The sequence below is a fragment of the Stegodyphus dumicola genome, chromosome 6 (genome assembly GCF_044657685.1).
Source record: "Stegodyphus dumicola isolate Sdum_Otavi_A_Nest chromosome 6, ASM4465768v1".
Taxonomy (NCBI): Eukaryota; Metazoa; Arthropoda; class Arachnida; order Araneae; family Eresidae; genus Stegodyphus; species Stegodyphus dumicola.
This window is the reverse complement of record NC_140773.1, coordinates 208774876-208789466: the sequence shown is the minus strand read 5'-3', so window position 1 is coordinate 208789466 and position 14591 is coordinate 208774876. Positions and strand designations below refer to the sequence as shown.

General features: G+C 31.0%; 1 protein-coding gene across 6 annotated transcripts; it reads right to left on the bottom strand.

Moving 5' to 3' along the window:
- Positions 1-126: 126 nt before the first annotated feature.
- On the bottom strand, positions 127-11583 carry LOC118202331 (3-oxoacyl-[acyl-carrier-protein] synthase, mitochondrial). 6 transcript variants are annotated; one of them, XR_015041822.1, is made up of 3 exons: positions 10095-11583; positions 844-978; positions 271-407 (listed from the first exon to the last, which is right to left on the bottom strand). XR_015041822.1 is itself a non-coding variant. In XM_085819435.1 (3 exons), the coding sequence occupies exons 1-2, from the start codon at positions 11314-11316 to the stop codon at positions 953-955; spliced, it is 1248 nt and encodes a 415-aa protein (XP_085675561.1). In that variant the 5' UTR covers positions 11317-11583; the 3' UTR covers positions 271-407; positions 909-952. The 6 variants fall into 6 exon arrangements, 4 of the variants coding, with proteins under 4 accessions (XP_085675560.1, XP_085675558.1, XP_085675561.1 ...); XM_085819435.1 differs by having other exon boundaries at positions 909-978; XM_085819436.1 differs by having other exon boundaries at positions 909-978; positions 10224-11583.
- Positions 11584-14591: the final 3008 nt, after the last annotated feature.

Sequence of the window (14591 nt, the reverse complement as noted above, 5' to 3'; positions counted from 1 at the left end):
TGATTGCTAATAGTTATTGCAAACTGACAATCAAAATTAACAAAATGATCTACTGCCACTTGTGTTAAATTTAAGTATTGTTGTGTGCGATCGAGTTCGTAAAAGAATGAATGCACAAGTCCTATAAAAGGTTAATAAAATGTATTCTTATCAAAAGAAATATAATAAAATGCAGGAATTTTCCTCAGAGATATTCGTACAAGTGTTCACAATAACAGAGTAATAATCAGTAGAGCATAAATAAGTTAAATAGAACACAATTTACAGCATATTTTAAGAGAAAGCTAATCCAATCTCACCGTGAATTCTTAACAATAACAACTGAGCTAGGATGTCTCTCTCTGGCTTTAAACAATTTTTAAACGGCCTCACAAGATAGTTCCAGCATTTTCTGCTTTTCAAGACTTCTGGAAAGCAATAATAGGATAAAATTAGGGTCACAACTAACATAGTAGTCAATTACATTTATTCAAATTAAATATAAATTTCCGAAATAAACTTTTATTCAATGAAAAATGCACATGCTCCTATATTTTTACTTTTCTGGCATAGCTTTCTCTTAAAATTCATCTCGTGCTGCATTGCACAGCGATAACAGAAGGATAATTGCCATCCTCACAATAGCTGTTGAATATTATTTGTATATAAGACTTTTTCTAAATACAATTTGATTTAAAGCAATAAACTAAAAATAGGTGAGTAAAAAAATATTACAGTACTTTCTCCAGAACAGAAACTAGAGTAATGAAACAAACTTCAAGAACATCGACAATTTTGGCAACAGACAAAAGAGTATTTTAGAATGTTGGAAATAAGGTTTTATTTAAAAAATAAATACAGAACTTTTATTTACTCCTCTATATGCCGTTTTGAAATTTAATAGATCTTTTCATACACAAATGGATTACCCTAGGCAGAAAAGCTCCAGCTTTGCCATTGATTGATAGGAATTTTAGGACTGAATAAAACTTCTTCCCACTGTAATCAAACAAAAGTAATTAAGTAATGGAAATGTAATAAATAATAACATAATGAATGGGTATAATGATGAAAAATGTAATGCTTCAAACAAAAGTTATATTTTTCTTGCTGTCTTCAATTTTACCATTACATGAATTGTTTAAATAAACTATATACCAGTAACATTTATACAAAAAAACTAATTAATTTTTTTTTCTTTGATAGTGATTAAATTATAAATGCATAAGAGCAAAAGTAATATAAATTTTGAAATTCACTTTTAAATTTATTCCTAAAGAAATCAATTTTAATTAACTGGCAGTGGTTATTTAGATATACTTTTTAAGTTTAATTCAAAAACAGCATTAAAAACATAAAATTTGCAATTTGTTGGAAATCCTCAGACAATCTAAAAGTACTTTTCATTAGATATGACAGGAAAAACTATGAAGAGTTTAAGTTGAAGAGAAATGTCAGTATTATCTTATGGATGCATTTTATTCAAATTTAAATTTGATCATTATTAGTTCAGAGCAGTTTTGCACCCATGACTTTTCTAACTTAACTACAGGGTTCGTACAGTCCTTAAATTTTTTTAAATCGATTTTTGGTCCTTAAAAGTTTTTAATTTTGGCCAAAATCAGTAGAAGGTCCTTAATTTTAATCATCTGGAATTTCTCTCTGTTTTTACGACTGCCATTTTGAGTGTGAATTAGCATTTTGGAGGAATATTTTTGGCAATTCACTGACGTATATATGGTTATCTTTTGAGTTGGTTATAATTTGTTTCTATTTCTAATATAAATGATGGGATACTCGAGTTTCTAATAAAGAGCTCATAAACAACTTTTCGCTTTTGGGGTTGTGAATTATTTTATTAAATGGTTCTAAATTTGACAACTTGTCAACAGTTTGGCGATTTTAAGATCAGTTTCTATAGAAAATTTTTAATTCCGAGATCTGAGAATTTTTCGGCGATTTTTTTTAAAACATCTTAACATTGATAAATTTCATTAAAATAATGGTAATGTTGTGTCTTTTATTGCCAATAAGGTAACCTACTAGTTGACAACAACATTAAAAATACTCATTTCTACCATAACATACTAGTATCAATAACCTGTTCTAATTGCGTTGTGTTTATTCCGGATTAACCCTAAAATCAAATTGAGAAATAAACTGGTGAAAATCATAAGCACACAAATTAAATTTAACCATTGATTGATTCTAGAAAAACTTATTTAACTCTTATTGCAAATTATATTGTTGTACAAATCAAACTATTACTGAGTAATTATTTCTTAACATTATTCTTTATAATCTCTATTATAGGTACTTTGCAAATCATGTAAACATACAAAAATAAACTATAAATTAATGAACAGTACCTTCCCCGGGGAGGAAAAAAAAATATAAATTTTAACAAGTTACACCTTCTACTTCACACAGAATAATCAATACAGGAAAGAAATTATTGCACTCAATACCATCCAACAAAATAGTTATTGCACATAATAATTTTTATCATTTTTTTCTTTTGATTATTAAAATATTGTTTAATTGGAAAAAAAAAGTTAAGTAGTTGCATTATTACTGGTACTATACTAATCAATCCTCACCATGAAGTAACTCCAAAAATTCTATTAAATAATTTCTTGAAGAACTTAATTTTCTTTACTATTAAGTTAAGTTACAATAATTTTAATAAGGTTATAAATCTTTGTTCAATCTACTACTTTTACTTAATTGACCCACACAAAAAGAAAACAAATGATTTCTATAGAGTTAACTACAAAAAAAAAAAAAAAAAAAAAAAGTTAAGTTTTACATTTAAATTAATTCAAACATTTAACTGCAGAATTCTATAACCTTTAAGTAACCAAGACAAAAAAACATAAAAAAGGAGAGACTTAACTGTGGCTGGGAAGCAAGAAGAGTCGAACCACAAGGAGAAGAATGAAAAAAAATGAGAGAGTCCATTGAAGCTCAGGAGAACTGCTGGCAGCAAGTGATCACTGGAGCCGGGCATTTTTCCTAGTAGAATCTAGGATGAACAAACGAGGTTCCTATACGGCTAAATAGTTGAATACAGTCCCAGATTTGGAGACACGAGGAGATTAGGATGAACAAATGAGGTTCTAATATGGCTAAATAGTTGAATACAGTCCCGGATTTGGAGATATGAAGAGATTAGGATGAACAAATTTTCAGACCAATATTCTGGAAATCTATCAGCGGGAAACGACGAATCAATTTCAAAATGGTCCTAAACGCAATGGTTGTAAATTAACTTTCCAATTTCAGAGTATGCTAAAGCCTAATGGGTTCTTTCTATGGCATCGTAAACGACTAACACAGCAGCAATCAGATGGTTGAGAACTGGGAGCACGCATCATTTTTCTAGATTTTTTCTGCTTTATATTCTCCTTGAGATACACAAACACACACACACAAAAAAAAAAAAAAACTGAAGAAGGAATTAAATTTAGCGAAGACATAGATGCCCATCCATTAAGGCCCGCGCTCAAAGCACTTAGCCAAGAGGCCCGTGTTTCTTTCTGGGCAAAAGTCCATTTCCTCGGCGGAATCAGCTGTCGCCTCGAACAACATCAGAAAGCAATTCAAAAGAGCAACAGAAGTGTCAAAAAGTCACCTCGTCCCACAAAACAACCCGTTAAAACGGAGAGCGCCGGAATGCCAACTTGGCACAACTCACTCCTCGCCAAAAGTTAAACCAGTTGCAACTACAGCATTCCTTCATGTTAGCAAACTCGCCAAAGCCACCACTTTGAAACCCCAACGGAAATTCTAAGTAGCCAAGCCATCGCCAAATAACCACGCCTAGTGAAGGGAGAAACTTGGAATTTCAACAACCCTGTAAGCAGTCCCAATGAAGGAACGCTGAAAACTCGAAAAAGCGACTATTTTACCGGAAAGCAGGTGATTTCTACTCCTCCAAAGTAGAAATCACAATGAAAATGGAAAAAAAAAAAAAAAACTATTAATTAAAGCTCATAACTAAAATGCAATTAAAGTTAGGAAAACGAAAGTTATGTCAAATTAAAGAGCTAATTTTTCTGCAACTAATGATATTAAATACTAAGAAATCAAATTAATTTTTAGCATGAAAAACTGAGTTTATTACATGAAAATTCACCTATATCCCTTGTCTGAGTGTACAAGATTGAAGACGCAGTTCGCATAAACTCGAATAGCCAAAATAGATTACCCTAGAATTAATAAGCCAAATAAAAGAATATAACCAAACTTGTGTAGCTCAAATTTTGACTAATTACAAATTAAAATTTTGATTTTTATGAATCACTTAATTATATTACATTTGCTACACAACAGTAATATAATAGAACTATATTTAAAAAATAACATTAAAATAAAACATTACTTTTTGCTGTTATATTATAAAGTTTCATTTTGGTAACTTTTTATACAATATTTTAAATCTGAAAAATAAACAAGGTATATAGCTATAAAGCATAATTTACGAAACAGCTCTTAGTAAAAGCAAAATTAGCTATGTAATTAATTAAAATGTCTTTTTAATTTTTTCATAGTAAGTGTTTTTCCCATGTAATTGTCTCAGATTATTCAAAATTCTCAGAATATGCATCAGTTTTCTCTATAAAATTGATTTTACACATTTTCCCTTCCCCCCCCCTTTTTTTTTTTTTTTTTTTTTTTCAAAATATTTCTGGCTTTTTGCTGTTACAGAATTGGTTCTGATAATTTTTCTTTAGTATTTTTGACACTGTAACATGGAAAGTTTAGAAGGATTTGAAGGCAAGATTTATAGACCCACGTATATTTGATTCGAGAAATGTGTGAGAAAATGAAAAATGTCTCCATGGTATCAACATATCAACACGTAATGGATACATTTTGCAGAAAAGTTGCGATGAATTTCTTACTTTTTGGAGAATGTCTGGAAGAACAATGGAAACATAATATTTGAATGTTTTATTCCTGATACAAGAATCTTTTTCCTTAACATGTTTATCTTCCCTTTATTTTATCTACTTTTCACTAGACAAAAGCATGGAAAATATCAAAAATGCTTCTAATCTTATCACTTGGTAGGCATTATAGAAAGAGATTTTTTTATTAATAAAGAAATTGAAAACTTACAATTTAAAAGATTCATCTAATGTGCCTAAATGCATCGTACACAAAGTTGGTGGCATTTTCCCACCTGATGCAATCTCTGTGTATCCTAAATTCTGCTGCCTAGTGCCTATCTAAATTCTAAAAATTTTGCCATTTCTAGATTTTGTTGTTCTGTGTGTCACTAAATTCTAAAAATTCTGCCACACCTGCTCTGTAACCGGCCTTTACCATATATATTTCATATTTCTTCTGAATGTTCATATTACTAAAGAAATAAAATTAGCCGCTTTTTATGTACATTTAGTGTATTTTAGAATAACAGAAATCCTTAATTAAATCAGAAAATTCTAAAATTAAAAGAAAACGCGTTGAAGAAAGAAACCGAATACATAAAGAAAATTATTCTTCAAAGATATGTGCAGATATTATTATGTAAATTACCCAATTGTTTATCATTTCAGCCTTTACTATAACTTTCCATTTCTGTTTCCTCACATGATAGAGTTACTGATCCAGATTAAATTAAAATTAAATTGTATTTTTTTACCACTAGTCCACAGTTTTAGTTTGAATTTGACTGTTCTTGTTTAATTACATCACCGTAAGCTGTAATTGACTTTGTTAGCATCAGAACATGCCTTTATGTTCTAAGTTCTTTGTCTGATATTGTAGTTACTTTCAGATACAGTGATAATTTTCTTAACGTCTATCGGGGGGGCTATTTAACTTTAACTAGATCAAGTAAACCCTCATAGGTACATTGTGAAGAGGTTGACAAGTTAGGAGAAAAGCACACAGAAACTAGCGAGAACATTGGTTTGCATAGAGACAAATTTCTAATTATTGTCAGATAAGATCAATAATTAAATAGAAGAAAATTGATATAAACTAGCCAAAATGTTTGGGAAGGCTTATAGAGACATTAGGTATTTTTTAAAGCAGGAATGATAAAAAATTAACAACGCCTTTGCCAGGAATCGAACCGCAGACCTCTGGAATACCACTACCAGCGTGCAAACCACTACACCACGAAGGGTCGCTAAGAAGGTGGGAGAAATACCTTATATACTCCCCCTTTTAAACGGCGACTGGGGTTTTTAGGGAATCCAATCGCCAAATCCTTTGTGTGGAGAACTCATCAAGTAACCATCACCCATCAAATAACCATCAACACCATCAAGTAAAACTTATTCTTTGCATATACTGAGACTTATATATAAAACAACTTATCACCTCTGGTGTTTTAATGGCTTATTGGAACCTTAAAGTATGTTAACTGGGTTACAACCCCTGGAACTCTACACAAAGCTATGACATTAACTGCATTAAGCAGAACTTGACTAACTTTCAACACTTGCAAACTGTGCCTACATCAGGCCTTTCAGGTTTGTTCCAATCAGCAGGTCTCTCTATAGACAAGCAGCAGAGTGACAACATTCAGTCTTTTGTTATGAATCATGATGATTTGTTATGATCTCACTTCTCATTTTAACCTATGCCGGTTGACATAAAATCTCCCTACTATTTGCTAAACCTCTAGACTGACCAAGTATGTGACAAAATAAGACATTAAAAAAAAAGCATAAAGCTAACTATTAGTAAAATGTAAATGTCACTTATCTTCTTTTAAATATGTCCAACTATTATAAGTGTAAAATATTTAATGCTACTTGATAAACTGCACGAAATTAATTTTATTCTCAAACTTATTAATAATTATTTTAGTTAATTCATGTTTAGTAATAATGCATACTACTTAGGGATCTATTTTATTTTTAAGATGGTACAGTCAAAAGTCGTTAATCCGGACTCGTCGGGACTTCGGCGATTCCGGATTATCGATTTTTCCGGATTATAGATCATCAGTTTAAATCTGGTAAGATGGCATGAAGAAATTACAAAATTAAAAATATGAAACCGTAATTTATGAAATAAAGAACAATTATGATCTAAAGGGTATCAAAATTTACAAAAAGAAAAAGCTTAATATTTATTTGTTTACTTTATTAAACATTTCCTTCAATGTAAGTTGCTTCGTTTCATGTGATAATACTTTCTCTTTAATTCTATTAAACAGACATAATTTCTTGTTTAGTTACAAAGTTCCGCTGTTCAAGTCCTATAATTGCTGTGTTGAGAATACCGACTAATTTGTCAATCGAAATGTTTTCGTTTTCAATAACCTCTGGGTCACTTTCTTCACTATCGGAAGCGAATTATAATGACGAGGAACTTGATTTAAATCATATCAAAGACGGAGTATATCGAGATGAAATACTACACTTAGTACGGAATTATAAACCAAATAAAATAAAAACATCTGAAGATAAGGATAGTGCTGACAGATCAACTTCCAATCCGCAGCGTGAAATTGATAAACAGATTTCGGATTTCAAAATATACTTTCGCTTTGTAGATACAAATTACATATTAGTAAATATATATCGGAAATTCTATTTGACATAATCTTTCTAATCTATCATAATCTAATAATGACGTTTCTGCCCCCCCCCCCTCTGCCGCAGAGCAGCGTGAAATTGATAAACAGATTTCGGATTTCAAAACATACTTTCGCTTTGTAGTAAATATATATCGGAAATTCTATTTGACATAATCGAAAGTTCAAGCTTACTTTTATAAAATTGCTCTAACAGTCTGCAAAAAATAATAAGCCGGATCCAATTCGAAGATTAAGGAACAACGCAATCTGCAGCATTAACTGAATTAGATAACTTTAGCTTAGCGTATAACTCCATTACACATTAAACGCGCATGCGCACAAACATATTCGCAGCTGTAAGGGTCTTATGCGCTCTCGTAAACGCCTGTGCGCATGCGTGAAAGCGACGCATGCGCAGAAAGTTTGTAGCTTTGAGGTCCGGATTATGGGTGTCCGAATTAACGACTTTTGACTGTATTACAAAAGTGAAATTCGAACATAGGATAATATTTTTAATTGAATTTATTCAGTTTCCATTTGCTCATAGGTCCTTAATTTTTTCATTAATGGTCCTTAAAAGTACTTAATTTTCGTGTGCAGAAATGTGTACGAATCCTGAACTAGCAGTGATATCAGATCAAGTTCATCAATTTTATTTCGGCTAAGAATGTAAGATTTGTGCTTGTTATTGGATTAGACTTTGGGTATATTGTAGATGATAGGGCAAATATATCCAGCTCCATTTCCAGTTTTGAAATAGAATCTCCCAAGCAGCAGACCTGAGAATCTCTCATCTCTCGACAGCTTTTGACTAAACAGTATTTTAACTGCCCTCACGTTGCAAAATAAACTATTATAAATGTCAATGCCTTCTTTGGGATTCGAACTCAACCCAGAGCTAAGGCAGCCAGCCAGCTTTCCTAGCATCAAGCCAACAGAGTGGCTTCAACACATTTTATATTAGAAAAATGAAAGAAGGGAAAAAGAAAATAAAAAGTCTAACATCACAAGACAAAGCCTGAAATATGAAAACCAGAAGTTTCTAGAATGTTTTTTACATTATGTAGTTTCAAAATAATTTCCAAAATAAATCAACTTTATAATGGATAATTCAGGTTACTGAACTGTTTATATTTTGATTCTGGTGTAAAATATATTAATATTTAAATATTCTATATTTCAAGTTCTTTACCTAATTTTAATTTGTAAGTTTCTTACACTTTTATAGAGAAAATTCTGTGTAGGGAAGGAAAGCTTTATTTACAAAAGTAATTTTAAATACGATTTAAATAAAACTAAGGTGCCTATTATTCTGTAGAGAACCTCAGTAGTAAACCATATAAAATTTAATATCCATGTCTTAAATGCTATGAAAAGTGGTAAAAATCAACAATGCATAATCTTCATAATTTACATTTTTTATTACAGACTGCAGCTTAGCCACATACTCTGTACAGACTTATTAATTTAATTCTGAATCCCTTTGAACCATGTTTTTAAAGTCAAAATTCAGCTCCTAAGAAACATGAATAACATTAAAAAAATTAGGTACTTTTTCCGTTTTGCCGGCACAAGCGATAAAGTCGCCAATAATGGTAAAACTGATGCCAAACGGAATATTCTTGCTGGTAACCTTTTACGCCTCATTTTCAAAACAAGTCGCAGCTTTTTCTTATCAGATTGATTGTTTCTTTCAATACTGCATATAATTACATAGAATTTTTATCAGATAAATCAGTTTTATGTCTAAGGCCATTTTCGGTAATTAAGTCAATTAGGATGCAACAGCGCTTACCCAAAGCCGAAAATATAGAAAAGGTAAAGTCAAAGGTTATATTCATCCATTCTAATGAGAATGCATTAGCGAAGTAAAGCACTGCAGTTTTACATAATTTCTGAGTAAACTATTCGTATGAATTGAAATATTTCTTGCATTTAAACTTGTGTTCCAAATTAAGATTTAACTTGAAATTAATGTAGATAATTACTGAGAGCATTAGATTTTTGTAGAGTAGTTTATGTGAGATGAGATCGCTTGGGGTCACGTGATATGAACCGGCGAATCAGGATGTTGAACCATGAAAGCATAGTAAATTCTTAAATTAATGTCTTTTTGCAAACTTATTGTCTTTATTTATTGGCTTTTTATAAAATTTTAAGCGATATTAAAATGTTTATGCCTTCTTTTTTTAAAAGAATTCTTAGAACTAACATTTTTTTAATATTTTTTATGTGTATACTATATGTTGTCGCCAATAAAGTCTGCTTGGCGAGATTTGCGCCAGCGAAACGGAAAAGTACCATAAATTATTGCTTATTTAATTTTAATAATTTTAGATTTATAACAAAATTACACCCACGAAACATTTAAATTTATACATCACATTTCTAAAATTATTCAGACATAACTCTGTTACGTAACAAAATATATAATCCATATACATTAATTAAATATCCCTACCAAAGATTTGACAAAATTAATTCACTTCAGATTTACAAAATGCAAGTGAAGCATTAGTTCCACCAAAACCAAATGAATTTGTTAATGCTACACGTTTATCACTCGGATTACCTGGCCACACTTGTGAATCTTTCCCTGCAAAATTTACAGGCAATTTTATATCAGTGTTATCCAGATTTACATTTGGGGGTATATTATTGGTAAAACATGCCAGTACAGTAAAAATGGCTTCTACACTACCAGCAGCTCCCAGAAGATGTCCTAATGCACCCTTTGTTGAAGACATAACTAAAGAATTTGAATGGCTTCCAAATAAATCATGTATTGCTTTCACTTCAATAGCATCACCAAGTGGTGTTGAAGTTGCATGAGCATTAATATACCCAACATCATTTATGCTGATGTTATTTTGTAACAGAGCTTCCTGCATACAACGATATGCTCCACTACCATCACTGCAAGGTGATGTAATATGATATGCATCACCAGAAAGACCATAGCCTAGAATTTCTGCATATATTTTGGCATTTCTTTCAATAGCATGGGAGAGTGATTCAAGAACTAATATTCCAGCTCCTTCGCCCATCACAAAACCATCTCGATCTTTATCGAAAGGTCGTGAGGCTTTTTCTGGAGAAGAATTAAAATGTGTTGCCAAAGCTCTCATACGTGAAAATCCAGCCAATGAAACTGGACTAATGACAGCTTCAGTACTTCCACAAATCATTACAGATGCTTGCTTATTTCGAATAAAATTATATGCATCTCCAATTGCATGAAGCCCTGTAGCACAAGCGGTTGATACTGAATGATTAGGACCTTTAAAACCATAATTTATAGCAATATGACCTGCAGCCATATTAGAAAGTATTCGAGGTACAAAAAATGGGGACACTTTATTATATCCTTTTTCTTTGAGTACATTTCCAGTGGTAATAATATCATTCATGTCTACCATACCTGTACCAACCGCAACACCAATATTTTTCTTCTCCTCAGCTTCTGGAGATAAATTTGCATCAACAATTGCTTCTTTAGCAGCAACCAACGCATAAGCTGTGGCCATAGAAAATGTTTTAAAATCAGAATTACGGAAGAATTTCTTAAGGTTTAAATGTCCATTTTGATCCCCAAGTGGCACAAATGCTGCAACTTTGCACGGTATATCACTATATTTAGGATCAGTAAGTGCAACTGTACCTATTTTACCACTCAGCAGCTTCTCCCATACATTAAATGCACCTATACCTAGTGGGCAAACAATACCAATTCCAGTTACTACAACTCTATTTGATTTCGCAATATTTTTTGTAAAATGACGCAGAGGACTCATTCTACCGTTCTAATTCAAGCATCAAAAAACGATATGTACTTCTTTATGCACGTATTTCATTCAAAATTATAATATTACTTTTATTATGTATGTTCCGAGTTAATCAGCAATGAAAATTAAAAGCATAAACAGAAAACCGAAAGAATATTATTATCTATCATCTTTCGCCTTAAAACTTTTACATAATTCTTAATCAACTTTCAAATACCGCACGCTACTACTCTAAAAGTCGCTTTTTTGGTTTTTAAAAACAACAAACAACAGAGCTCTGCCATTCTCCCTTTATGAATTTTTCTGTAGAAATATTACAACTAAATAATTTAAAAGTTTCTTTAAATTAAAATTTGAATTTCATAATATTATAAAAAATTACGATATATATGATAATATGCTAATATTTTAAAACACAAATTTCAAAACTTTTTTAATAATAACAATATTTAAAAATTAATTATCTATACAGCCTACAGACTGCTTTTTTAGCATTCCTTGTCTCTATTTTCCAGAAATGTTAATATATATATTATACATATATATATATATATATGCGTATGTTTGTAAGTGTATTATATTTTTCCACTTTTATATCTTAAGGGTTAGGTTCTTTAATTGTATATGCATGCATAATATTTTTTTACATTACTTTTGGCTTTGCCGGCACTTATAACGCTTTTTGCCCTCTCTCTAGATAAGGAATATAAAATATGGGTCTTTTTCTTTTTTTTGTGTGTGTGTGTATCCCATTTTTGTTATCCCGCCCTCCAAATTCATACAAAACACTAATACATACCATTACCTCGCACTACCTACAAAGGCGTAACTAGGGTTTTCAGTGCCCGGGGACAACTGAAGATTTTGCGCCCCTTTCCAAGGCCAACTAGATATCTACCAACACCGACTCTACTACAAGCCAGATGGCGGTTTTGTGACGTCACAAGTTGTGGTCATCGGGGATTTGATGCGTCGTCCGTTGTAACGAACGAAGCGTGCTTGTTGCTATCGCTATTTTACAGTGTCCTTTTGTTGACATATTTGTTGGTCGATTCCGACTTAATTTTGACAAATATGGATGGATGTGTTGCATCAAATTGTTCCAATCATTCAAAAAATAAGTTTAGGACGTTTCGCCAAAAATGAAGAAAATGGATAATTAATTCTCGTCAAAATCAATGGATTCCGGTCTCAAAAGCATGTTTTTGAGGCAAGTTCAGCTTCGAATTTTCTCATAGAATGTTAGAATAAATTACTGTTCGTATTTCTTTAAAACGTGCATTTTCGTTTAACTATCATTTATTAATGATCAAATGATTTTATAAATACAAAATAAACTGCGGAATGTGTGTGTGTTTGTGCAGTAAATTATAGCCGATACTGTTTGTGATGTTTCTTTTATTATCGTTTGTAAAATTGTACACTACATTTCATGTAAATTTTGTGCTTGGTTAGAAATGTGATATGACTTTTCGTGTTTCAATTTTACTCTACGATTGGTAATTTAAAGTCGCATGCTATATTTTGATGTATTGTCACCAAACCTATTGGTTTGCACCTTTGTTAAAAATTGGATACATAGTTATGATCTAAATTATAAATTATTTAGGTTTTTCGTTATATTAAGATAAATAAATAGTGTATTTGTCTAGGCATTTTGAAGAAGTATTAATTTAAATATTCTATGCATCATTTTGATCCTATTATCATGCTTTTATGTTATGGTAAACCTTCATGTTGTATTTCTAACTATAGTTACTTTAAATTTATTTTCAATGTGTGAACAGGAAATATGTTTTAATTAGCAGTATTAATTAATTAATTTTGCAAATTTAGGGGGGGATTTAAAAGTCCTCCTGAAATTTTTAAATTATGCTTTCTATGTGAAAAAATAATTCAAAATTTTCAAGACAAAATAATATGTGGAAACATAACTATGGACGAAGAATTTATAAATATGCAAAATCAGATGAGGTAAATATTCCCTCCTGTTACAATATCAAAACAAAGATCATAAAATATTGGACTGCACGTGGAATTTTTTTTTTTCAAGAAGCTTATTCAAAATAAAAAGCAGCATGAGGAAAGTTTTGAAGCTCCTGCTTTTAAAAGGAAGAAACTAAATTAGAATCTGAATCGACAGTTTAAGAAATTTTTACTGTTCAGTTCTGTCTGTGAAAAAGTACATTAGTTATTGCTGAAAAATTTTTGCTTATCTCTTAGAACAATAGTTATACCCACGAGTAGCTGAATGGTTAAGGTTACTGAATGCTAAGAGTACATTTTCTGTTCTTTTTCTGAACATGCTGTCTGCATGGTTTTTTTTTTTTTTTTTTTTTTTTTTTTTAAGTTTTTTTTACGTATAAAGTGAATACAAGCCAGTTCTCATTAGAAAGTCCTTCACCATGAGCAGATAGCACTTTTGAGCTTTGTGATAGTCAACTAACCAAACTGTTATGAATATTAGATAATAAGCTTAACATTGGTGAAGATCTTTCTCGTAAATTTGACATGGAATATCTCTTGGTCTGCTAAATCAAATTTACTTTTGTGTGACCTTAAATCAGAGGCACCAATCGTGAATCTGTTTTGGCGTGTTTTAAGAATTATAAATGAAAAATTTATTGCTACTGTGGAAGAATGCTCAACTAATGTTTACCTTACTAATCAATTCTTATAGTATTGTAATGGCATGCTCTATTGCAAATTTTTCGCTAACCAGAAACTTTCAGTACTGCATTTCCTTTAATTCTGTTTTTGTTTATGCCCTTTCAGTTATAATTCTTATAATCATAGGGATAATGAAAGTATTTAATTACTTTATATTTAAGAAATAATTAAGTTTTTTATTTATGGTAATATTTTGCACAGATTATAAAGTAAACACTTCACAAAAGAGAGCATATATTTTCAGGAATATTGTTTAAAGTAAAAATGATATCAGTTTTTAAACATATATATATATTAAGAAAATAAAATCAGGCTCTAGTGTAGAATTGGGTGCCCCTTTGATTAGCGACATTTTTTTTTTTTTTTGGCAATGAAACCTCGCTTCAGGTTACCATGATAGCTTTAACTTTGTTTTAGCTTCCTTATTTAAATGGAAATAGATTGATGTGTACATGGACAAATTTAAGGCAGTGCGCAATGCCTAGTTTGTGCAATTCTAGGATGCTTTTTTAAGTGAAAACATATCGATGTGTACATGGACACAGAGTTCGTGCAATTCTTTTTTTTTTCCTTTTACTTATTACATGCTCCGCCTTTAGGCACTACAGGAAAAG